The sequence below is a fragment of the Mesocricetus auratus genome, unplaced genomic scaffold (assembly GCF_017639785.1).
Source record: "Mesocricetus auratus isolate SY011 unplaced genomic scaffold, BCM_Maur_2.0 Super-Scaffold_100043, whole genome shotgun sequence".
Classification (NCBI taxonomy): domain Eukaryota; kingdom Metazoa; phylum Chordata; class Mammalia; order Rodentia; family Cricetidae; genus Mesocricetus; species Mesocricetus auratus.
The window spans coordinates 8,162,322-8,189,490 of record NW_024429220.1 but is presented as its reverse complement, the minus strand read 5'-3'; the positions used below and the strand labels follow the sequence as shown (position 1 = coordinate 8,189,490).

At 42.7% G+C, this 27,169-nt stretch overlaps 1 protein-coding gene across 9 annotated transcripts in view; it reads left to right on the top strand.

Annotated features, from left to right (window-relative positions):
- Window positions 1–27,169, top strand: part of Srpk2 (SRSF protein kinase 2) — a 211,694-nt gene that overhangs the window by 25,143 nt on the left and 159,382 nt on the right. For 4 of the 9 annotated variants that reach the window (XM_040735188.1, XM_040735186.1, XM_040735187.1 and 1 more), the window contains exons 1-2: window positions 2,747–2,912; window positions 3,595–3,649. The exons of 2 other annotated variants lie outside the window; for them this stretch is intronic. In XM_040735188.1, coding sequence (XP_040591122.1) covers window positions 2,762–2,912; window positions 3,595–3,649 — 206 coding nt within the window. In that variant the 5' untranslated portion in view covers window positions 2,747–2,761. Of the gene's footprint in view, window positions 1–2,746; window positions 2,913–3,195; window positions 3,512–3,594; window positions 3,650–27,169 lie in introns of those variants that run through there. 3 more of the 9 variants (XM_040735190.1, XM_040735193.1, XM_040735189.1) reach the window with 3 other exon arrangements.

Here is a 27,169-nt window from a genome sequence, read left to right as displayed (position 1 = left end):
TGGAAGAAATGTATCTCTTGGGGTGGGCTTTTGAGGCATGTGCCATGGAGTCCCCATGCCACATACCAGGCCTAGTCTCTCTCTCTCTGCCTGATGATCAGGATGTAGCTCTTAGCTACTGCTCCTGCTACATGTGTGCTGCCATGCTCTCTGCTCTAATAATAATGGACTAACCCTCTTAAACTGTAGGGAAGTGCTTAGTTAAATGCTTTCTTTTGTAAGAGTTGCATTGGTCATGGTGTGTCTTCACAACAATACAGCAGTGACTAGAACACAGGGTATTGCTATTTAGTTCTGCCTGGCCTGAGACTTGTGGTCATCATTCTGCCTCTTCCTATTGAGTGCTTGTATTATAGGGATTTGCTAGCACACCCACCACTTTCTATATTTTGGTCACTGCTCTACTTGAGATAATAACCTCCCTGCCCAAGGATTGATGGATTTGTTTTAATTCAGGAAATTGTCTAGTAGTCCTGGCTGGTTTAGAACCTAGGCAGGCCCTGAACTCATTTGTTTGCCTTTGCCTCCTGAGTGCTGGCTTCATAGGCCTGTGTCAAAGATTCATCTGTCTTTTAACTCCTGTGAAAATGTACTTGTGAATGGAATTGTTGGCAATTCTATGTCAGTGTTTCCAATATGCAAGAGTTCCATAGCGCTCACTAATGTTTGTTTGTTTGTTTTTCTTTTCTTTTTCTGGTATTTGGGAAGTGAACCTGGGTAGATCCCCATGATAAACATTCTACCTCTAAGCTACGTTCCTAGCTTCCTTCCCCCTTTTCATGCTCTGCAGCCGAGGCTGATCTGGTATGCTCTATGTGGCCTAGGCTGTCAAGACAACACTCCTACTCAGCCTCCTTGGTGCTTCAATCGAAGGTGTGCACCACCATGCTTGACTTTGCATTTTCTATTTTAAATAATTTAGTCATGCCAAGTGTGAAGTAGGATCTCATTTTATTTTGCTTTGCATGTCCGTAATGATTAATGATTTTGAACGTCTTGTTATGTACTTGTTAGCAAGTTCCATGTCTTTGAAGAAATGTCTAGGCGAGTCCCTTACCTCCTATAAATAGACTATTTTTTAATACAAAGTTATCTTTTTTCTGGAGAAATGATTGAATGTATCAACCTATCAACCATAATGGAGTAAACTGATATCTTAACCTGATGGACTGAGACAGACACACACCATACATATAGTGCACTTGACAAATTATTGAACTTGACTGGAGTCCTAGGCAAAGAAAATCCAAACTGAGGAGCTTTCTGCAAAACAGAGATAGAGTCTTCAAAATAGTCACTGTTCATGGTTCATACCTGTCTTCCTAGTATTTGAGAAGCCAAGGCCTTTAACAAATGTGTAGTTAGATCACTATAATATAAAAGCAATGTCAGCCTTGGAGACACCGTGAAACCCAGACTAAAATGTCTCAAACAGTGATTTTTCTTTTTCTGGTATCTGGGAAATGAACCTGGGTAGGGCTCTAGAGATTATTCTAAACACAATTTAAAAATACAGGGTTGTGTCAGGCAGTGGTGGTGCACACCTTTGATCCCAGCACTAGAGAGGCAGAGGCAGATGGATCTCTGTGAGTTCGAGATCAGCCTTCTCTACAAGAGCTAGTTCTAGGACAGCCTCCAAAGCCACAGAGAAACCCTGCCTCAAAACCACTTCCTTCCCTCCCCCCCAAAAAAAAATCATACAGGGTTGCTAACAGCAACTAATGACCTTAGATTGGAAAAATGTCACTACATAGACTTTACTGGAATTTTCAGAAATGGGAACAATGCCTTGTAGGTTATACATTCTGATTATGTAAAAAAATATCTTTGTTCCTAGTTGATAGGCAATGCAATGTTTAGGGGTCGAGAATAAGAGAGTATACAAACTATTGAATGATTTTGCAAAAATAAACCATGCACACACTTAGAAGCAGATGGAGAGAAATGTTTAAAAAAAAACTAATAAGGGCTGGAGAGATGGCTTAGAGGTTAAGAGCACTGGATAGCCTTCCAGAGGTCCTGAGTTCAATTCTCAGCAACCACATGGTGCTCAGAACCATCTATAATGAGATCTCATACCCTCTTCTGGCATGCATGTCAAAACACTGCGTAATAAATAAGTGGGTTAATAGTGTCGATTACTGCATTTTTCTCCTATGTCTCCTATGTTTGACTTTTTTTTTTTCTGAGACAGGGGTTCTATTGGAACCTGTCCTGGAACTTGTGCTATAGACTAGGCAGGCCTCGAACTCACAATGATCCGCCTGCCTCTCTGCCTCTGTCTCCCAAGTGCTGAGGTTAAAGGTGTGTGCCACCACCGCTTGGCTGTTCGATATTTTGTACAATAAAAAAATGGAAAAAGTACAATCTCCTCAAACTCAAAGCGGCCTTTTCTGTTTGTTGGGACATTTTTAGAGTAATACTCAATGATACAATTGTAACCTAAGAAGGACTGAATGCTCAGGGCGCGTATCTTTCAAAGATACTGTTAATTGTTTAAAGAGACAAGAGAACACTGAGGTAAAAAGTATGTGCCAGTCAGCTCGATTCACATCTTTGGTGACCTGGGAAGATGGAAAGAGAAATCAGCCAGGCCTGGATGAGGATAAGGTCTGGTAGAACTGTCTGACCTATTTCGGGTTCAGTTTCCCCATTGTAGGAGGAAGAAAAAGAACTGCTTAGCATGATTTTTGTTTTAAGCTCTCATCTCACGGTATTTACAAAACTGGGCTTCAAGCGCCAAACTTTCTCCATTCAAGCTATGCGCATCTTTTCCTTCATTGACCCCGCGCAGTCCTGTGGGGGTAGGAAGAGGAGAGAGGAAATCACTTCTCCAAGGTCACACACTCAAGGACCCAGGTTCTCGAGCTTCTGGTCCGGTGCCCTTTGCACGCTCGCCAGAGAGGAAGGAGGTGCGCTCGTGGGGCAGCGAGGATGGAGAGGCGCACAGGGAGAGAGAGAAGAGGCCGCGGGGAGCGAGGCGGCCTGAGAGCCGCGGAGGCGCTGGCCAAGGAGGGGCGCACCGAGGGGCGTGCGGCACGACCCGCCCGGGTGCGGAGCGGGGCGGGGCCGGGAAGGAGGGTCGCCCGGCTGGGCCTGGCGCTCGGGAGCGGGCGGCCTGCGGCGGCGGCGGAGGCACACTGCGGGAGGCCGGGAGCGGGGGGCCGGGAGCGAGGGGCCGCGGGCGCTCGGCCGCCTTCTCGCACAGTGGGGCGCGGCGGGGGTCCCGACCCCTACACGCGGGAGGCGCGGCGGGGGCGCGGCGGGGCGGGGCCGCGGCGGGGGCGGGGCCGCGGGGGCGGGTCCCATTGGCCTCCGCGGGAGCGGCCACGGCGGCGCAGGCGCGGTTCCCGCCTCCTCCGGCCGGCGAGCGAGTGGGAGCTGCATCCCGGTGCGGCTGCTGGTCGCGTCGTCGCCGCCGCCGCCGCCGCCGCCTCCGCCGCGGAGTCTCCGGGCCCCCGCCCCCCCCCCACGGCCGGGCCGCCCCGAGTCGGAATGAGCTCCAGGAAAGGTGAGCGGCGCGCGCGGCCCCTTGCCCGCCTCGCGGCCCGCGGGCGGCCGGCCGGACCGTTAATGTGTCTTCTCTCTCCTCAGTGCTGGCCATTCAGGCCCGAAAGCGGAGGCCGAAAAGAGAGAAACATCCGAAAAAGTGAGTCCGCGCGGCGCTCGGGCCCGCCGCCGCCCCGCCTCGGGCCGCCTGCGGCCGCGCAGGCGGAGCTCCCCGGTCCCCGGGCCGCAGGCGGAGGGTCTCCTGGGACGCGGCGCCGGCTCTGCGCGCCCCGGCGAGGGAGGGCGGGAGGGCGGGCGGTGGGGGAGGGGCGCGCGGCCGCCGACTCCGGAGCCGGGACCCGGCCCAGCGGCCTGCGAGCCTCTGGGCTCTGCGCTCGACCCCGAGCCTCGCGCGCCCGAGCCACACCCGCGACCCGTACCCCGGCCCTGGCCCTCCGTCGGTCGGAGGGGCGGGAGGGGAGGCGGCGGCGGCGGCGGCGCGCTGACACCTGGGCTGAGGGAGCCAGGGCGCTGCCGCCTCCGGGTCCCGCGTGGGCCGTCCAGCTTGGCGAGTGGTTTGGCCTCGGGTGCGTTCCTAGCGCGACTTCAGCTCCCGGGTCTTTCCTTCGAAACTTTCTGCTCGGGTCGAGCGTTACTTGCGTGCTGCGGCTGCGCCCAGGTCGCTTGCTGCAGCGGGCGGTGGGCGTGTGCGCGGGCGTGTCCCGCGTGGCGCTCGGGGCTGGATCCTTCGGCTGGTGATGTTTCAAATGTGCCTGCTCCGGCCGTCCCCCGGTTGGGCGGCAGCTGCTGCAGAAGCCTTTCGCGGAGAGCTAGGTGCTCTGAGGCTTCCGAGCGCCGCCGGATGTTCCTTTTTCCTCCTGGGTGTGCCGGACCAGCGTTCAACATCTTTGCTCACATTGGTTGCTTCGTTCTTTTTGCGCAAGAAATTCGTGTGTGGTATCTTTAAAGCTATGGAGAAAAACAGAATCGCCTTTAATAAAACCCCGAAATACTGTCTGGCTTTAAATTGCGAGGGTTGAGCTACTCCTCTGCTCTCTCTCCTAGTTGTTGGTGGTTGGTGGTGGCATCTAGGAAAACTGGCAGTCATTGCTAGTTTGGAAGTGTTTTACAGTAGGATTGTCTTCATTCAAAATTGAATATTACTCGACCGCATTTAGAGTACTAAATAAGATGTGGATATCTACATAACAAATGTTTAATTTAGGAGGCAAAAAGTTTGAAAACTGGAAGATAAAAGTTGAAAATAAGAACAAAGCTTTCAGTAATCTGTGTTTGGATCTGGGGTGTGTACGAGCCCTGACACCTGTGGAAGTCAAGGAACAACTTTCAGGAGTTGATTGTCTTACTATGTGTGGGGCCCAGAGATCAAACCCCAGTTGTCGGGCATGGTGATGAGCATCTTTACCTTCTGAACCATCTTCCTGGCCAGATATGGGGTATTTAAAATATTGAAGCCCAGTGTAGGCTTCTGATAATTTAAGATACCTTCTAAAAACTAGTGCTATTGGGCTGTGGTGGCGCACCCTTTTGATCCTAGCACTCTCGAGGCAGAGGCAGGTGGAGCTCTGTGAATTCGAGGCCAGCCTGGTCTACAGAGCGAGTTCCAGGACAGCCAGGGCTATGCAGAGAAACCCTGTTTCAGGACAAAAACAAAAACAACAACAACAAAAAACCCAAAAAAAGTTCAGAAAGGAGTTGACAAAGCATGACCAAACTTTTTAGGATAGCTCTTTGTCTGTGTATAAACATACTTTTATTTGTGTGCATATTACATGTGCACATAGAAAAAGCATTTTTAATTGAGTAAGCATGTATTTCATTATTTTCCTGTTTTAGGATGTTTCATAATGGTCAAGGATTGTATTTGTGGTATGTAATGAATTAGGAATAGTAACATAATTTATCTAATATCACTTTGCCAGTCTCTTTCATTGTGTACTGAGTTTGAAGGAAAACAGCAACAGTTAATGATGGGATGAACTGGCTTGATGTACAAGGTGGTTATCAGTAAGAACCCAGATCAAATCAGTGATGGTGGGAAGGTATGACTTTTCAATTAGTTTTTTTTAAAATCAGGATATTATTGTTTTATATAATTGCTGGATATAATTATTCATGTGTTCAATATGTATTTATATGCCTTAGAAGATGATGAGAGAGCTTTGTACACGTCAGTAATATCTCACGAAGCTTAAAATTGTGAAGAGAGCCATCAAGCATTTCAGATAGTGCTAAGGACAAAAACATGGAACAACTTACTTAAGTAACACTAGTAAGATGACATTTGTACTCTGGAGCCAGTCATTGCTTGCTGTTTGCATGCATTTCTGTGTTGTGACCCACTGTGAGGTGGGTGTTCTTATTGCTGTTTTCAGATGAGAAAGTAGGGACATAGCAAGTAACATGCCAGGGACCAGAGGCCACTTCAGCTTTGAGGAAATGACATTTGGGCAGAAACTAGGATGAAGAGGAAGAGGGATTGGGTTGGGCTATGTGCTTAACCCAAAGGACATGGTGGTTAAGTGATAGATTCAGGGGAAGATATGAGGCAGGTGTGACATAGACAGGGCTGTGTAGGTTGTTGGAGTCTTATGTCTGGGTGATGGTGCCATTCCTCTCTGAAGAGCATTGGCTGAGTCTGGTCATGGGAGTGGGAATGACAACATAGTTAGCCTGTAGTAATATAATAGTACATGGTAAATGGACGATTGCATTCTAGATTTGAGGAGATCGTCCTCATTTCACAGGCAGCTTTGACAGGTTAGAACCACACAGCCTTGTTTGAATGGCCGGTGTTTCTGCATTTTAAGTCTGGAAGAGACTAATTGTAAACTGTCGTAGTGACTGCCAAACTTGAATGATGATGTGACTGTGGGCCTGGCCTGATGCAGAGAGATCTCCTTTTGTCATTACTTTTTGTTATGTGCAAACTGACTTTTTCTTTTTTCTTCTTCCTCTTCCTCTTCCTCTTCCTCCTCCTCCTCCTCCTCCTCCTCCTCCTCCTCCTCCTCCTCTTCTTCTTCTTCTTCTTCTTCTTCTTCTTCTTCTTCTTCTTCTTCTTCTTCTTCTCTCTGTCTTTCTCGGTCTCTCTGTCTCTGTCTCTCTGTCTTTCTCTGTCTCTGTTTCTCTGTCTTTCTCTGTCTCTGTCTCTGTCTCTCTCCCTCTCTCCCTCCCTCCCTCCCTCCCTCTCTCTCTCTCTCTCTCTCTCTCTCTCTCTCTCTCTCTCTCTCTCTCTCTCTCGCTCTCGCTCTCGCTCTCGCTCTCGCTCTCGCTCTTTCTCTTTTTGAGACAATATTTCTCTGTGTAACCATCATGGTTGTCCTGGAACTTGCAAAGATCTGTCTGCCTCTGCCTCCTGGTATTAAAGGTATGCTACACCACCACCTGGCAGACTTTTTATTAGTTTTATTTCATTGAGTTCTGTAGGCTTTTATGAATTGAATGTGTGTTGTATCGTTCTGTGTTGTGTTGTTGACCACTCCCCCCCATTTATATAGTACATACTGGTCTCAGAATTGAGGTTCTCTTACATAAGGTATGGGATGCTGTGCTGTGCTAAGAGGTTCCTTTTTTGATATTTCAAAATTTGTAGTTGTCAGTAATATTTTATGCTTAGTTGAGTCAAACTTTAATCATTTTACATTGTTTCAAGAGTGTGCTCTGCTCATTATTAATTTTATTTTGTTGAGAGTACAGGTAGCAGGGATTTGCGGTATTGTCATTCAGTCATTAAGTTGATTTAGTCTCTGCCTCTTTTAGGGGGGCAGGGACTAAATCCTCCTGCCTCAGCCTGAATTTTATTGAGATTATAGGTATGCACCATTATACTTCAATCATGAATGTTCTGTGTAAGCTGTATTTCATAACACATGGATTTTTGTCCTAGGGCATTTGTATATGTAGGTAATTAAAATTTTTTTGAGATAATCTTATGTAATTTGGCTGACCTTAGTTAGCATTAATCCTCTTGCCTCTACCTCCTAAGTGCTGGACTCACAAACCTGCATCAAGACATCTGTTTTGTAGATTAAAAAACAATTTTTTTTTCCGATACAGGGTTTCTCTGTAGCTTTGGAGGCTGTCCTGGCACTCACTCTGTAGACCAGGATGGCCTTGAACTCATAGAGATCCACCTGCCTCTGCCTCCAGAGTGCTGGAATCAAAGATATGTGCCACCACTGCCCAGCTAGATAAAATATTTTTAAGGTCTCTTACATTTGTTGGTACTTTTGGGGGGGGGCACTGGGGTCGAGCTGCAGAGCCTCATAAATGGTAGACACATTCTCTGTCCGTGTCTGTGCCTAGACCCAAGTCTCAGTGAGACATAATTCATGAAGTGTAAACATTGTCTTTTAGAGAGCTGGGTGTGGCAGTATGCTTTTATAGGCCTAGGCTGAGACAGGAAGATCGATCTCTCTCTCTCTCTCTCTCTCTCTCTCTCTCTCTCTCTCTCTCTCTCTCTCTGTCTCTCGTTTTTTTTTTTTGAGGCAGAGTTTCTCTGTGTATCCCTGCCTCCTGAGTGCTGAATAAAGGCATGAGCCAACAGGAAGATTTCTTAAACCCAGGAGTATATGATCATCCTGGGTAGCACAAAGGGCTGGAGAGATGACTCAGTGGTTAACAGTATTATCAGCCCTTCCAGAGGACCTGAGTTCAGTTCCCAGCAACCACATGGTGGCTCACAACCATCCATAATGAGATCTGGTGCCCTCTTCTGGCCTGCAGGCATATGTTCATACTTAATAAATGAATCTTAAAATCCAAAACAGCCCCCTCCCCCAAGATTTTAATGTTTTAGAGCTAGAGATGGAACCCAGGGTCTCACCTATCCTGATTAATGGTCCTTTTATACAAGATAGTGTAGCCATAACCATATGACTTTGTTTTGGGTTTCTATCTGTATAGGGATGGGGTAGTAACAATAGTTCTGACACTTTGAGAATGTTAGTAAACAAGTTATACAGTATCAATATGTAACTTTCTGACATTTGGATTTTTTTCCCCCTCTCTACATGTCTTTTTTTGTTGTTGAGACCGGGTCTTCCCATTTTGTCCTTGATAGCCACAGATTTGGTTTGTGAACCGCCGTTGTCTGCCACCAAGAAGGGCCTTCTCTGCACACCTTAAGGCTCTTGGTGTTGCCTCTGCCAGTAGTTCAGCCTGGCCTCCCCCTTCTTTTGAGTGCCTGGCATGAAAACAGGGTCTTAGCTTGGTGATAAAGCACCTCACCACGTAGTGTGCCCCCAGATTTTGAGACACGGTTTCTTGTAACAGGCTGCTGTGAACTATTTGAGGGTGACCTTCAATTCCTGATCTCCCTGCCCCTTGCTTTGGAGTGCTGGGATTAAAGAGGCCCACTGCCCAGCTTCTTCCTTTTTTTTTATAATGCAGGTCTAAATGCTTACAAGATAAGCACTTAACAAACAGAACTATCTCTCCAGCCCTTAAATTTACTTAAAAATTATTAGTCTGCTGGATATAGTGCTGCATACCTTTAGTCCTAGCACTAGATAGATCTTTGTGAGTTCAAGGCCAGCCTGGGTTACACAGTAAGACTCTCAAAAAAAGAAAATATTGTGTATGTGTGTCTGTGTCTGCATGTATGTGTGATGTGTAAGTTTGGGTCATGGGTGGGTGTGGAGATAAGAGAACAATTTTGGAGTTGCTTCTTTCATACCTTTATGTGAGATATGGGGAATTGAACTTAGATCACTGGGCTTTTACAGTGCGCGTTTTTACTCACGGAGCCTTCTTGCTGACCTGAATTTACCTCGAAAAAGTTTTTATGAGTATGTATGTCTGGGTGTTTGCATGTGTACTACATAGATACATGATCCTGTGGACATCATGTTGGGATCCTCTGTAATTGAACTTAAAGATAGTTGTGAATCACCATGTGGGTACTGGTAACTGAATCTGGGTCCTCTGCAAGAACAGTCGACTACAGAGCCATCTCTTTACCCCCTAAGTTTATCTTTTAGAGGGATATATAAAAGTTGGGGGACTAGAGAGATGGCTCAGCAGTTAAGAGTATTGGGTGCTCTTCCAGATGACCCTGGTTCATTTCCCAGTACCCATATGGAGGCTCACAACCATCTGTAACTCCAGTCCCAGAGGATCTGGCATCGTCTTCTGACCTCTGTGGGCACTACAGACTTGTGGAGCAGTTATACAGGCAGACAAAACACCCATACACATACAATAAAAATAAAGTTTTTTTTTTTTTTAAAGAAACGCTAAAAACTTGTATGGAGTAATGAAGTATCATGTCACGGTTCAGTGTGCTACAGATTGTGTATGTAAAATCAGCTTAAATATGTATGTCTTCTTTGTTTTCAAGACAGGGTTTCTCTGTGTAGTCCTGGCTGTCCTGGAACTCGATCTTTAGACCAGGTTGGCCTCAGACTCAGAGATTTGCCTGCTCTACCTCTTGAGTGCTGGGATTAAAAGTGTGTACCATCAACCCTGGTTCAAAATATATGTCTTTATATTTACTTAAACATTTATCATTTTGTTACTATAAAAACATTCAAAATGTCCCTAACTTTTGGAAGTGTACTGCATAATAAAGTATGATCTTTATTATCTATAGTTGTTGTACATAGCACACCTGAGATTTGTGGTTCCAAGAATGGCTTAAAACCTAACCAGGCTTTTTTCTTCTGTAACTACTTTCCTGGTAAGCCTTCATTCTGTTCTCAGTTTTGTGAGATCAACCATTTACATGAATGCTTGTCTTTCTGTGCTTGGCATATTTCATGTACTGATCTCCAATTTCATCTATTTTGTTGCAGATGACAGAGTTCAGTCTTTTTATGACTTAATATTATTCTACTGTGTATATGTACATTTTATCTTTTCATCAATTACTAGACACCTAGGTTGTTTCCATTTCTGGGTTGTTACAAATAGTGCTACAGTAAACATAGGAATGCAGAGGTTTCAGGCATAATTTTTTAATTTTCTTTAGATATATGAGCAGTGATAGGATTCTTAGATCATATATTTCAAACTATTTTCCATGCCTATACTAATATTTATATTACCCCAATGTGTAAGGTGTCCCTCTTCTAGTATCTGTTATTAGCAGAAACAGTACTGTGTGGGTGTCAGCACATGGTTTTTTCTTTTAAGATTCATTTTCTCTATATGAGTTTTGTTTGCATTTGTGTGTATCACATGGAATTCGTGTGCCTGAGGATGTTGGGAGGGGCCCTTGGGTATCTGGAACTGGAGTTACAGACAGTTGTGAATTGCCTTGTGTGTGTTGGGAATTCATCCTGAATTCTCTGGAAGAGCAAGTGCTCTTAGCCACTAAGCCATCTCTCCAGTCCCCCCTCTTTTGTTTTAAATCCATTAGTTTGGGGCCAGGTAGGTGTGTTGGCTCACATCTTTAATCCTAGCAGTCAGAGGCAAGTGAATCTCTTTGAGTTTGAGGCTAGCCTGGTCTACAGAGCTAGTTCCAGGACTGCCAGGGCTATTACACAAAGAAATCCTGTCTCAAAAAACCAAAATGCATTAGTTTTGTCTGTTTTTGAACATCATATAAAATGTAATCACATAGAATACATTCATGTGTGGCTTTCCCCCCTCAATATGTTTTTTAGACTTGTCTGTGTTTTATGGACCAAGTAGTACCATTAATTCATTTCTATTGCTTTAGAGACTTCCATTGAGTAAATATACCACAGTTTGCTTACTCTCCCATTAATGGGCATATTTTATAGTCTTACTAAGTAGTACCTGGTCCTTTTCTGTAGTATAAAATTATTTTCTAACAGTATAAATGTTTCCCTAGATTTTCAATAGATTTAAGGAATTTCTGTTATTTATTAGCTATGTTGTACATATGATTCTTAGCATATTATGAAAAAATTTAAAATCTAAAGTACAATGGAAACCAGGAGAGTGCTCTAACTGGGTCTTGAAGAACCAGTAATAGTAATAACTACAGTAAAAGAAGGCAGGGCTTGAGCCTTCTTAACAGAAACAGTACTGTGTGGGTGTCAGCATATGGAGTTGTACAATGGCTTATTTGTAGTCCTGGAATGTTAAGTAGTTAGTGAGGTTGGGGTGCAGAGTATGGTAAGCCCTGAGTGGGGTTGCTGATGAGGTCACACAAGGAGTTGGCGAGTCATGTGTGCCAGATTGACATTCAAATAGAGTTTCCTAGTTGTCAAGTGGAGTGGGACTTAGTAGTAACCAGGAGCTTCACTGGGAAGCTTGAGATTGACAGGTACTGAGGTGGTGGCATTCACTGTAGTTCATGCACGGTGTAATGTGGGAGGACAGTGGGAAGGTGTGGGATGAATGCAGGTCTCTGTACTATTGAAGTTTGTGTAGAGTGCTGGGGGGTGATCAATGATAGCTTTCCTGGACTGGTGGAGGTCTTTTGGTGACATTCAGTTACATACTTGGCCAGAGTTTGTAACTGCAGAGCTGTTCTTTGGAGTTGGCAGGTGTCATTAGAGTGGACTGTGGCTCCTGGGTGAAGGTGCTACAGGGTTTTGAGGGGTTGGATCCAGGAGGTGCCTGAGAGTTGGGAGAATCAGGAGAGAGCTGTTTCACAGAATCACATCTTGTAAGGTTCTCGGATGGGGGTATTTTTATGTACTCATTTTCAAATTCTCAAATTTTCATTTCCCTTGGTTTGGAATAAGGCTGAATTTGTAGATTAAGGATGTTTAATGTCTTGAATTGAAAGCATGTTTAGAAAAGTGACTTCTTCCTTGATTTAAAAATAACATGTAGCATCTTCAGGAATTATAGAAATATATGAACAAAACCCAGAAATTACTTCTTTTACCAACCAGATTGGACATTACATATATATGCATATGTTATATGCTTATCTTCTTATATATACACATAAGGAAACATATATGTATACATATATATATACACACACACACACACACACATATTAGTATATGTGCACCTGTGTTTGTGTGTAGAATGAAAATGTGGAAAGAAGAGGACAGCCTTAGGTGTTCCTCAGAAGCTGACCACCCTGGTTTTGAGACATGTCTCCCTGACTTGGAACTCTCTAGGCTGGCTGGCCAATGAGCTCCAGGGATCCATCTTCTCCTCCTCCTCCCTAGCACTGGGATTACAAGAATGGTCACTACTCCAGGCTGCTTTAAAATATGGGTCGTGTGGATTGAATTTAAGTCCTCATGCTTGTGTGCTGAGCTGTCTCCCGTGAAAATATACTTTATATTGTTCTTTTTGCTTTTCCCCCAAACCCCATGCTTTTACCACCTTTTTTTATTGTGTAGCCCTGGCTGGCCTCTCTGTGATTGCTAATCTTGGTTGTCGACTTGACTGTATCTGAAATCAGCTAAAACCCAAGCAGTTGAGCACTCCCTGTCATGGACTTTTCCCTCCCTCCCTCCCTCCCTCCCTCCCTCCCTCCCTCCCTCCCTCCCTCCCTCCCTCCCTCCCTCCCTCCCTCCCTCCCTCCCTCCCTCCCTCCCTCCCTCCTTTCTTTCTTTCTTTCTTTCTTTCTTTCTTTCTTTCTTTCTTTCTTTCTTTCGTTAAACAGGGTTTCTCTTTTTAACAGGTATGGTTGTCCTGGAACTCACTTTGTAGACCAGGCTGGCCTAGGTCTCTGCTGTGCTATTCCTGCCTGGAAGGGATTTTATTTCTTTTCTTTTTTTGAGACAGGGTTTCTCTGTGTAACCTTGGCTGTTCTGGAACTCACCCTGTAGACAGACTGGCTTCAAACTCACAGAGATCCACCTGCCTCCAGGATTTTCTTAATTGAATCATTTGAGGTGGGAAGACCCACACTTGGTGGCAGCCCACTTAGGAGAACATGAAAGAAAGAAGATTCTGTTTTTTGCCTGATTGCCTTCTTGCTGGTAAATTCGTCTGTCCTGTTGCTGAGGCATTTCACTTCTGGTTATTCTGAGGTAGACTGTAGAGCAGCAGCTCTCTAAGATCTTCCAGGATTGAGATTGCTGAGACACCCAGTATCATGGACTGAACAATTATCGAGTCTTAGCTTTTCTGTTGTGAGTCAGCTATTGCTGGATACACAAATCACAGCCTGTAAGCCATGCTAATAAATCCCTCTTTAGTATATGTATTGATGCATTATTCACTTGCTAATTCCATTTCTTTAGAGATCCCTGACTAATTACACTCTGTCTCCTGAGTACTGGCGTTGAAGGCCTGCTCCCCATAGCTATATACTGTCTTAAAAGTTTACATGTTCAGATATTTCCTGAGGACTTAAAAAAACTCTATAATTTATGCTTGTATCACTATCACTCCAATTACTTAGTTATTCATTGACTTAAATATTTACCTGTTACTAGGCATATTTCCAGTTTTCTGGCATTACATTTTCTGGCATCAGTGACTATCTTTGTCTGACTTAAATTTTCGTAGAGTAGAAGGAATCCTACAAATGGAAGGAAGGTGTGTGTGTGTGTGTGTGTGTGTGTGTCAGTGACACTGGATATGCAGGTGATAGGAGGTGACCTAAGGTGTATGTGTGACAGGTGTTAACAATAGGTGGGCAGGTGACAGGCAGTGACCCCAGGTGTATAGGTGACAGGTGGTAACATCAGGTGTACAGATGACAAATGTTGTGACCTCAGGTGCAGGTGATAGGTGGTAACCTCAAGTGTGTGGGTGACAATTGTAATGACCCTGGTGTGCAGCCTATTGGTGAAATGATTTCACATGGTGACACACAGAGTAAATGAGCCATGTGATTTTTCAGCCCAGGACCTGCCCCCCTCCAGGAGCTGACAAGACCAAACTATGCCAACCACAAGCTCCCCATGGGGACCTGCTTGCCTGTGACTTTCTAGTACTTTCCTGTCTCATCCATCCCTGGCGGGACTCGAATTCTGACAGAGAAGACTAGGTGGGACTGATAATCAGGGGCCAACCTTAGCAATTATTTATTCTAACCCCTTTACATTGCTGATGAGAAATTGAACCTCAGATAACACAGTGACTAAGTCATGGCCCAATCAATTAGTGGTAGTGAGGGATTTATGACCTGTTCACAGAGACAGGTAAGTAAACAACTAACAGTGGTATGAATTGGAATGGAATGCTAACAAATAGGGTGCAGGCATTCGGTGTGCTGTGAAAATTAAGGAAAGATTGAGCTAATTCTTTTGACTGAACAAGATGATTTTTTTTTAAAGAGAACGTTACATTTTGAAGCAATAGTGGGGTTGAGATAATCCTGAATATCTCATTGCACATGTGGAGTATGCAGCAGGTTGTAGGTAATTTGAATAGAAAATCAGGCAATGCCTACGTTTTCCATTAGCAGTGGCAAACACAGAAGAGTAACCAAAAAAGTGTGTGTGCACTTGTAAGTGTACATAGTCTTAACTGTTATATTATTCTCTTTAATTACTTCACATTCTTTTGGCAAGCTCTGACATTAAATTTTTTCTTTTTTAAAATAAATTTATTTGTTTTTTATGTGTATGAATGTTTTGCTTGCACATGTGTGTGTGTACTGCATGTGTGCCTAATGCCTAAGGAATTACAGATGGCTTTGAGCTGCCATGTGGGTGCTGGGAATAAAACCTAGGCCCCATAGAAGCTCTTAAGTGCTGAGCCACCTTTCTAGGCCCTTAACTTTAATTTTAAACCCCTATCAAAGTCAGTGTGATACTCATGCTTACCCATAATTCTAGCATTTGAGAGGTAGACAAAGGAGGATCAGGAGTTCTGGTCACCCTACACACACACACACACACACACACACACACACACACACACACACACACACACACAGAGAGAGAGAGAGAGAGGGAGGGAGGGAGGGAGGGAGGGAGGGAGGGAGGGAGGGAGAGAATTGTATCATTGATTGTACAGAACTAGTTTGACTAAAAAAGTTACTTCAAGAAATAGACCAGATCTGTTTTGGACACACTTTAAGAAAAAGGATAGTTTTTATTTATTTATTTATTTATTTATTTATTTATTTATTTATGTGTGTGTGTGTGTGTGTGTGTGTGTGTGTGTGTGTGTGTGTGTGTGCGCGCGCACAAGTGCCCAAGAAGGCCACAAGAGGGAGGGAGACAGGTTAATTAGAGCAGGATTTACAGATAGTTGTGAGCTGCCTGACATGGCTGGGAACTGAACTTAAAAATAGCATGTGTGAGGGCTGGAGAGATGGCTGAGGAGGTTAAGAGTACTGACTGCTCTTCTAGAGGTCCTGAGTTCAATTCCCAGCACCCACATGGTGGCTCACAACCATCTGTAATGAGTTCTGGTGCCCTCTTCTGGCCTGTATACATAATAAATGAATAGTTCTTAAAAAAACAAACAAACAAACAAACAAAAACAGACGTGCTCTTAACCAGTGATGCATCTCTGGACACTTTTTGGTTGGTGGGGGTGGGGGTGGGGGAGAGGGTTTGGGGTGGGTGAATTTTATATCCTAAACAAATTGAGTTTTTTCATGCATAAAATGCTTACGAATGAATAAATTAAGAAAGATTCTTGGCTGGAAATAAGGCTTAGTGGCTGAAGTCCTTGATGTAAAAACATGGATTATTTATTTAAATTTTAGCAACTGTGTAAAAAAAACTAGTTACTTCTGGGAGGCAGACAGGCAGATTCTCGGGACTTGCTGGCCAACTAGTCATGCCCGTTGGTGAGAGACTCTGTTTCAATAAGTAAGGTGGAGAGCAAGAGAGGAAAATACCTGGTACCAACCTTTCCCAGAACGTAATATGGAAATCATTAGAGGAAGATACTTGGCTTGACCTCTCCTCTGGCTTCTGTGTGTGCATGCATGTCCTGATGCCCTCAACACTCACATGTGCACACACATACATACAATATACCATAAAAAATATTTTCATTCCTTGCTGTTGGAGAGATGGCTCAGTTGCTCAAAGGGTTCAGAACCTGTAATTTCAGTGCTGTGATCTGATACCCTCCTCTGGCCTCTGAGGACACCTACACATATGGCATGCACACAGTTTTGTTTTTTTCATTCTTCAAATGATAAGGTTATTTCATCTAATTTCCTTTCATAATTTGTAATTGTTAAATAACTGGGTGTTTTCTCATTTCTTGAATATACTTGGTTATGTTAATTTCTTTAATCTGATCTTATTGAAATGTGAAAATAATTTTGAGTTAGAATATACTGTCATAAATTTCTAAACCATTTGTTTAGTTTTAGAGTTTGAATCTGAAGAGAGATAGTGGAATTGAGATTTTAAATGCATTACAGTGAACTCTTGACATTTAACAGAGGTATGACAGTTGTCATCATTTTTGACTTATTCCCATAACTTTCTTTTGTTGTTGTTAAAATGACCTTGAGTATTAAAGACTTATTTGTGTGTGTGCCTGCATGAGTGTGTACATCACATCACATGCATGCTGGAGCTCAAACAGTCCTTAAAAGAGAGGGCATTTAGAGCCTTCATGTGGGTGCTGGGAACCAAACCTGGGATCTCTGCAAGAGCAGTCAATACTTAACTTCTGACCACCTCTCCCTTGCTCAACTTCTTACATTTTTTCTTTTAAGAACCTAGAATTGGGGGCTAGAGAGATAGCTTAGTGGTTAAGAACACTGACTACTCTTGCAGAGGGCTAGGGTTTAATTCTTAGCACCCACATGGTAGCTCACAACTGTCTGTAAATCCAGTATCAGGGGATCTGACACCCTCACACAGATACACATGCAGGCAAAACACCAGTGCACATAAAATAAAAATATATTATTAACAAAAAAGAACCTAGAAGTAAGTATGTTGTGTGTGTGTGTGTGCACGCACGTGCATGTGTGCCTGCATGCATTCTCATGCATATGTGCGTGAATATGTTTTTGCATCTGACGGCAATGGTTCGTGTGTGGAAGTCAGAGAACAACTTGCAGGGAATTGACCATGTATATCAGGTTGGTCTCAGATTCACAGAGATCAGATTTCCTCTGCCTCCCATTTGGGTTTAAAGGCATGTGCCACCATGCCTGACCCGATTAATTTTTAATATAATATTGTTATTCTTTGATTTTATATATGCATATTACGTATTGTGATCATATCCACCCCCAGTTCCTCCCAGATGCATTCCTCCCAACTTCATGTTTCCTTTCCCCTCTGTTTTTTTGAAACAGGGTGTCTTTGTGTGTAGCTTGGGCTGTCCTGGAACTCATAGAGATCTACCTGCCTCTTCTAGGATTAGATGCTCACACCACCACACCTTGTCCCTTTAAAAATAACTCACAGAGTCCAATAATTTGTACTGCTTATAAATTCATGGGTGTGGGGTCTGGCATCATCTGTTGAGGGTGGTTGTCTTAGGGTGTCTATTGTGAAGTACACCATGACCATGGCAACTCTTAAAAGAAAACATTTAATTGGGGCTGTGCGGACAGATAAGGTGCTGGTGAAGGAGCTGAGAGTTTACATCTGGGTCCACAGGCAGCAGTAGCAACTGTGTGTCACACTGAGAGTAGCTTGAGCTGAGACCTCAAAGCCTGCCTCCAATAAGACCACATCTACTTCAACAAAAACCGTACCTACTAATAGTGCCATTCCTTATGGGTTGTTTTGTTTCAAACCACCACACTGGTGAACTTAAAAAAAAAAGCCCTTATCATAATTAACTGTAAAAAGGTATTAGGTCCTTAATTCTTGCATAACTTCAGTATTCTGAATATCTGGGATATGGAAACATTTGAGCTGCTTACAAAAAAAGAACAAAGTGTTGAAAATATTATTAAATAAGAATTTTATGTTTTTCACAAATTATGGCATTTTAAAACCGTTCCAGTATACTGATGAAAATTTATGTGAGGATATAGTTTAAAAACCAAAATACTATGAATGTTTTTATTAGCATATACTAACAAACAATACTTTTCATTATAACATTTTTATACATGCACATAATGTATTTTGACTATTACTTTCATTATTTTCTTGTTACCCTCTCCCACAAACCCCTTCCCTATGGTTACCCAGTGGGTTTCATTGGAGTTATTTACAGGAGTGGGTGAGAGTTTTATTTTACAGGTCTCCCTCCTCCACTGACCACTGTGTAATTCCTCAGAAGAGGAGGGCCCCTTGATCCCCTCCTCTATCCATGTCAGAGTACTGATGGTCCCTAATGGTGGCAATCATGCCTGGGCAGTTATGAACTCAGGAGCGCAGCAGCCATCACGTATGCAGGGACATCAGCATCCCTTTCCCCCATACCCTTATAGCCTGAGCCCTGGAGGCCGTGAGATGGATATTCCATTGTGGCTGCGTATGTAACAGTTGTTATGCTCTGTTCTTGGAGCGTTCTCTACAGTCATTGCTGACAAGTTGCTGAAAGAAGCCACAGTAGCACTATTTTGTGGGAATAAGCACAATTACTTAGAAGGCGGTTTGTTGGGCACATCATGTTTGTTTAGTGAAATGCCAGTGACATCTTTTCCAGAAAGTCCTGTAACCTCCAACCTTAGCCTTTTGACTGTGTTTACAGGACCAGGTATGAATTCTGTCTTGTGAAGTTTATTATCTCCATAACAAATGTTTCACTGTTGTAGCAGTGGGTGAGTCTTTGTTGGCTATTGGTTTTGTTGCATATAGGGTCCACAGCTAAATCTAACACCACCTCTCACCCAGCAGCCTGTTACAGCAATATTCTTTAAGCCCCGTTCCAGCTTGAGAACAAGGTTGTCTGGTACTGTGGGCACCTAACAGCAGTGATAGTTGCCTGTGTTGGTTTGGGGGACTGCAAGGGCCTATCTGACCAATAGTTTAAAGGGAGGAAGCCTACTTTCTTGTTGTGGGGATATAAAAAAAGATAATTTGTGGTTTCTTGGAGTGATTTTTATCTACCTATGCAGGATACATTTATTCAAATGTTTAACAGTGTTTTATTTCTTAATTATCAGGTTTCTGTATGACTTTTTCATAGTTTTGGTTGATCTTCCTGGCCACCCACCCATCTGCATTTCTGATCACTCCCTGTTTTTAGACAGAACCTCAGACTGTAGACCAGGTTGGCCTGGAATAATCTTCCTTCCTTGGTCTTCCAAGGGCTGAGATACAGTATGGACCACCACTTGGCTTCAGTCACTGTTAATTCTGATGTCTCTTTAATAACCCTCACCCCCCAGGGCTGGAGAGATGGCTCAGCAGTTAAAGCCTAGGCTCACAACCAAAAATATGAAACTCCCACCCAGAGAAGTTTAATAGAATAGTTGAGGAAAATGTTACAAATAAGAAGAGAATATTAAAAAGGTCCAACTAAGCTTTTTGTGTGTATGTTTAATTTTAACAGTAGTGAATGTTTGATATGAAATGACAATTCAAATAATGAATTTTGCCAGTAGGTGGCAGCAAATCAATATCTGATTTATAGTATAATTAATAAACAAGATACATTTTATTTTCCTACCAGTAAACATTGTGTGCTCATGCCCTTATAATATATGCTTTTTAAAAAGTAGATATAGAGTTTATTAAATGATCCAGATACGGCTTGGAAATCACAGAGATTCCCCCTGCTACTGCCTCTGAGTGTTGGGCTTAAAGGCTTGCACCACCATACCCAGCTGTGCTTAGTGAGTTTTAAAACTGGCAACTGTTTTGATTTACTTATTTTTTTTAAGCCAGCATCTCACTATGTAGTGAGGCTGGCATGGGACTTCCCATGTGGAGTAAGAGCATGAAACTCACTATGTAGACTATGCTTGTCTTGAACTCTCGACACTCTTCTTTCCTCTCTCTCCCAGGCTCTGGGATTACAGGCATGTGTCACTGCATTCAGCTTCATTTCCAAACTGAGTGATGATATAGCTGTTGTGTGTATTACCTGGTGACTGCAGGATTTTCCCCCTGAAGTTTACATTAGTCTAGGTGTTAGGATTTTAAAAAGGTCTGCAAGCAATTCTTTATTCAGCCAAATGATTTATTAACTAGTGCTTATCAATATTTAGAATTGATTTTCTTTATCTGGTTAATACGTTTTATTTAAAAGTTAGAAGGTAGTTCTCTGCTATCTTTTGGTCCTCCTCTCAGGTAGAATTAGTTTGTTCATATTTTCATTCATTGATAGGTCTAGCTCTGTAGCTCATGCTGGGTGTGGGCTCCTGTCTTTCTGCTTCCCAAGTGCTAAGATGACAGGCGTGTATGTTGACTTTGTGTTTTGGCATTTCTGCCTTGATTTATGTGGACAGTTTATGTGGAATCTTTACAGGGGGATTCTCCAGGCTTTAGGCATATAAAGTCTTACCTCACTTAGGGCTTGGGACGATTTCACAACTGGAGAATGTGGTTTCTGTAATTGTACACCCACAAAATTTAACACTTACCATTGAAAGGCCCTAATGAATTGCTAGCTAATTTAAAGAGCTCTTCTTTGTTTCGTTTTTTTTTTTCTCTCTGTTTTGGGGGGTGGGCATGGGGGTCTGTGTGTTCCTGGCTGTCCTGTAACTTTCTTTGTAGAACAGGTTGGCCTCGAAATTACAGAGATTCACCTGCCTCTGCCTCCTGAGTGCAGGGATTAAAGATGTATGCCACCACATCCAGCTTAAAGGAGCTTTTTCATGGTGAGGTGAAATACTTTTTCTTTGATTTTTTTTTTTTTATTGTCTTAAATGTTTTCATTGGTCATAAGTGAGATCCCCTTGGGGAAATCAAACAACCCTTTCACAGAGGTCACTTAAGACCATCAGAAGTATCAGATATTTACATTACAATTTATAACACTAGCAAAATTACAATTAGGAAGTAGCAACAAAAATAATTTTATTGTTGGGGGTTTCCTCAGCATGAGGAACTGTATTAAAGGATCACATCATTTAGATGTTGAGAACTACGGTCTTAGATAATGATAGATCACATGATTTTCAAATTAGTATGTTTAAGGACGTTGAGTTTTGCCTTTTTTGTCAGAATATTATCAGAACTTAGTAAACAAAGTCTTGGTTAGAATTACATCTCTGTGGTTGTTATTGAGGGATGGTTTTAGCTGACTCCCAAGTGCACCTTTTTCAACAAACATGGTGATTTTCCAATGGAAATAAATAGGACATTGAGTATTCAGTGGTAACATGAGAAATTTCCACACGTGGTGTCTGGTACATGCATTCCTTCCTATGCAATGGGTAGAGCAGCCTCCCTGTTCATACTGCATATTCACTAGCTAATGCTTCAGTATGAATTGAGTGGTCAGAAAGCTCTTAAGGAAAGATAGGCTCTTTCTAAAAACATCTGGGGAAAAGACTTCTTTAGGTAAGTAAGTTTTCAGTATTTGAGCTCAGGTTCAGAGCAGAAAAGATGGGAAGTGCTTGTCCCTAAGACATTCTTGTAGTGTTGAACATGTATTATTCCATATTTCACTATGGAACTTTGACTTTATCTTTTAAAAAATACTCCAAGGAGTAACAACTATGCAGTGTTGTGTGTGTGTCTCTACCACCCCGTGTTATGCGTATATAGTGTCTGGTGTGCACTGGTGCTGAATAAACCAGAGTGAGTTGCTGAGGAGAAAGACTTTATCATACTCTGAACAGTGCTAGTGTTATAATTTCATTTGTAGTAAGAGTCAGCCCTCGAGGGAGGCCCTAGGCCCTGCCCGGAATGAAAAGACAGACTCTGGAGGTCCCCCATGAAGGGCCTCACCCTCCCAGGTGAGCCGAGTAGGGATTGGGTGGGGAGCAGGGAGGAGGGGAGGGGGAGGGAGCTGGGATTGACATGTGATGCCAGCTTGTTTCTAACTTAAATGAAAAAAAAGATAATAATAATAAAAAAAAAAGAGTCAGCCCTTGAAGAATAGAGTGCCTGCAGTGTTTTAAATGTGCGTCATGGGTAGGTGTCCTGGAGACATTTCTGTGTGGTTGTTTCATAGTTTGCTCTCGGCTTTTTGTAATACTTGTGGGTATGTGGAATCTGAAGATTGGTAGTCACTTGGGTTCACAGAACACTTCTTCATTAAAAAATTATCAAGGAAGTATTTATTTATTTTTTATTGTTATAAAATAGTGTCCCGTGTAGCTAGACCAGGGTGGTTTCAGACTTTCTGTATAGCTAAGGAAAGCCTTGAATTCCTGATCTTGCCAACATTTCTGGCAGGAAAGTTTTTGTTTTTTTAAGACAGGTTTCTCTTGTAACAGCCCTTCTAAGGATTCAGGGATTCTGCTGGCCGCCCCTGTCATCTGGCAGAATGCACTTAGGCCGTACCCAGGTCAGCCCAGAGTTCTATGACTGCTAGTCTGCAGGCAGGTGCAAAGGAGCCCTTTAAAAGAAAGACCCTGCCCACTTACCATCTCTTTCCTGCTCGCTCCTCTCTTTCCTTTCTTTCCCGCTGTTCCCCTGGGGTAGACAGGACTTTTCCTGTCTCCCTCTTCTCTTCTGTCCTCTCTGTCTCTGTGTCTCTTTACCTCTTTTCTATTAATCTCTCCTGCTTTCCTTTTCTAATAAAACTTCTCACTAAGCTCTGTCTGCCTGGCATGTTTGTCCCTCCGCCTCCATCATCCTTGCCTACCCCACACATCTTATCATAACAGCTCTGGCAGTCCTGAAACTCGTTCTGTAGACCAGGCTGGCCTTGAACACACCTTTTGTCTCAGCATTTGGCAGCAGAGACAGGCAAATCCCTGTTCGAAGCTGGTAATCATGTCTTTAAAAAGAAAGATTATGGTGAATAATTAATTGACAATTAGTACATTGGCACTGTTGTCTAGCTATCATGTGAATCTTGTTTCTAACTTTTTTTTTTTTGGTTTTTACGAGACAGGGTTTCTCTGTTTTGGAGGCTGTCGGTCCAGCCTGGCCTCGAACTCACAGAGATCCGCCTGCCTCTGCCTCCCGAGTGCTGGGATTAAAGGTGTGCGCCACCAACGCCCGGCGTTTCTAACATTTTATTGTCCAGAAATGGAACTGTACTCATTATGCAGTTGCTTTCTGACTGCTAGCCGACATTTAGTCTTATTCTGTACACTTCATGTGCATAGACCATACAGTACATAACTGTGTAGCTTCCTTTGCTTAATATGATGTTTCTAAGGTTCATTTTTATAGCATAGCTTTTTTATTTTTGAGAATTTCATACATGGGTTATTTTGTTTATATCATTTCCACTCCTGTTTCCCCTCTACAACTCCTCCAGCGTCCCTTCACCTTCCTCTCAAATTTATGACCTTGATTGTTTTACACTCACACACACAAATACAACTTGCTGAGCACATTTGTGTATTTAGGTCTGACCTCTTGGGTTTGGTAGCAGCATATCAGTGACCTCCTCATTTTTGGAGAACAGTGAATCTCCTCCTCTCAGCAGCTGTTAATTGATTGTAGCTTTTCATCTATAGGTGGGGTCTTGTAAGATTTCCCCCATCTGTGTGTTGGCATGTCTACTGGCATTGTCATTATTCAGGTCTTACTTAGGCGACCGAATTGTTGAGGTTTCATGGGTGTGGCCTCCTTGTCATATATAGAAAGCATTACCTTAGCACCAGATATCCCAGTCTCCTGGCTCTTAAAGTAGTCTGCCCTCTCTTTTACCTGAACCTTAGGTATGGGGGTTGTGTTGTAAATGTATCAATTGGCGTTGGGCATCTCATGGTCTCTGTAACAGTCTTCATCAGACAAGGCCAGCACATGAGTTGTAATTCTAGAGCTAGGACTGGGCCTGTGGAGATGGCTAGGGTGGGTGAGGTTCACAGGATACAGTCTCCTAACTTTTCCTCTGACCCTCTGGAAAAGCTTTGGCCTATCTTGAGCTCACAGTCACCCTGCCTTTGCCTCCTGAGTGCTGTGGTTATAGGTATATGTTACCATCTGAGGCTCTCATCATCTAGGCTAACTGATACTCCATCTGTTGTAAATATTTAGGCTGTTTCTACTGTGGCTGTTGCATTGTTACAGTGGACATGCATGTACATTTATGTAAGTACCAGTTTTTAATTTAGGGTAGGTACCTAGGAATTGAACACTAGGTCAATTACTAATCTGTTTAACTGTTTGCTACAGCAACAATTCCATTTTATTTTTCTACCACCAGTGTGCAAGTTTTCTGGTTTCTCTTATGTTCAGTTTTGATCTTTTTCCTTTTTTTTTCTTCTGAGACAGGGTTTCTCTGTGTATCTTGGAGTCTGTCCTGGAACTCACTCTGTAAATCAGGCTGGCCTTGAACTCACAGAGATCCACCTGCCTCTGCACTACCACTGCCTGACCATTGGTAGTAATTTTTATCACAGCTGTCCTTGTGCAGATGAAATGATTTATCATTTCCTTTACTTGCATTTGTCAGGTGATTAGTGATATTGTTTGTGTTTCATGTTCTTACCATCTTTTTTCTATATTTTATGTAAAAAAAGTTAACCATTTTCAGACTAGTAGTGTCCCTTGTCTTGTCTACTTCTGATTTTTATGTATTTTAGGGTCTAGACTCATACCACATTTCTGACTTTGTTAATATTTTCTCCATAGATCATCTTTTTAATCATCCCCCCTTTTCTTTAAGGTACAAGGTCTTGCTATTGTAACTGAGACTAACCAGGTATTAATGTCATAACCCAGGCTGCCCTCAAACTCTTTGAAGTCCTCATGTTTCAGCCTCCCTAGTCTCTGGCTTTAGGTGTGTACTATGCCCTGCTATTCATTCATTCATTCATTCATTCATTCATTCACTCACTCATTTATTTATTTATTGAGAACTTGTTGTTTGAGACAGAATTCCACTCTGTGGCCCTGGCCATCCTGGAACTCAATTTGTAGACCATGCTGGCCTTGAACTCATGGAGATCCACTTGCATCTGCCTTCTGAGTGCTGGAATTAAAGGTGTGTGCCACCATGCCCAACTGATACAGAAAAAAATTTAATTAAGCATAGTTTATTAGTTTTTTCACTGATTGAGTTTTAGAAACCAATTTTTCTTAGTATGTGTATGTGGGAAGGTACAGAATGTGTGCCGTAATACAGAGGTGGAGGTCAGAAGACTTGCAGTAGTAAGCACTCTCTCTATCACGTGGGTCTGGGATCAAACGTAGGTTTGCAGGCTTGTGGCATATGCCTTTACTGGCGGAGCCATTGCCCTGGTCTTCCTTTTTTCATGTATGTTAAGAATCTGTTGCTGAACTCTTATGACCCTAGAGATTTACCCTTATGTTACATTAGTTGTTATAGTCAGCTGTTGTATTATTTTGTGTATGGTGTGAAGTTGGTGATCAAAGTTCATTTTTGGGGGGAGGGGATTGGCTATTCAATTATCTTCCCAACATTTCCTGAAGAGATGCTGAGTAGACTTGTGTATGAACTTTCATTGATGTGTCTATTAACATGTGTTACCTGGAATTCCCTATTGAGAAAGAACTGTCTGTTTGTGAAGGTCCTAGGGACCATTGTGTGCCTTCTGATGGGAGGTAATCTTTTGCAATATTCAAATGTGAAATTAGTTTAATAACTGAACTAATTAAAATAAATGGTTAGAATATTACTGATTTTTCTCTAGACCTTTTGTCCCTTTATAAGATATATTTAATTTGCCTATTGATTTTTATTGTGGCAGAAGTAATCTTAGTGATTCTGAAAACTTGTAGTTAATCTCAGGGTCATTACTAATTTTTGTTTGTTTGTTTTGGAGATAGGTTCTCATGGGTTCCACGCTGGCTGTGAACTCTGTCCTGTGAATGACATCTCACTTCTCATTCTTTTGCTTATATCTCTCCAGTGCTGGAATTGCAGATTTTTTGCTGTGCTGGAGATCAAACCTCATGTGTTCGAGGCAATCACTCTACCTACCAACTGAGCTACGTTCCCAGCCGGTGTTTTGATATCTGGCCCCCAAAGCATTCATTTTGCTTCAAATCTCTGTAGTGCTGGAATCATAGACACACATTTTCATGCTCAGGATATTGTTTTTTTTAATATTAGTACTTTATTAATTTTTTTTTTACATTTCTTTATTGTGTGTGTTCACCCGTGATCATGTGTGGCTGTATTGTGTGGAGATGAGAGGATAATTTTCAGGGGTCAGTTCTTTTTTTTTTTAAAGATTTATTTATTATGTACACAGTGTTCTGCCTACACATATGTCACATATGTCAGATGTCAGATGTCAGCTCGCCAGAGGAGGGCACCAGATATCACTATAGATGGTTGTGAGCCACCATGTGGTTGCTAGGAATTGAACTCAGGACCTCTGGAAGAGTAAGCAGTACTCTTAACCTCTGAGCCATCTCTCCAGCCCCCAGGGGTCAGTTCTTCTATTTGAGTTTGTGGATCAAATTCAGATTGTCAACCTTAGCCATAAGCATCTTACACTGCTTAGCCATTTTACCAGCAGTTAATAGGTTTTATAAAATGAGAAATGGCAAAGAAATTATACTGATAAATTTATTTGTTTGATTATTATGATTTTTTTTTCGAGACAAGGTTTCTCTGTGTAGCTTTGGAGCCTATCTTGCCACTCACTCTGTAGATCAGGATGGTCGTGAACTCACATAAATCCGCCTTCCTCTGCCTCCCAAGTGCTGGAATTAAAGCTGTGTGCCACCACCACCACCACCTGGCTGATAAATTTATTTTTTATATTTTGTTAAATATGTTAAAAGTTGGTTCATTCCACATTTCTACTCAGTTTTTTCTTTTTCAAATGATTAAGTTGGAAACAATTTTGAGTGTGTGTGGTGTGTATACCTGTATGCCATTACAAGTTTAA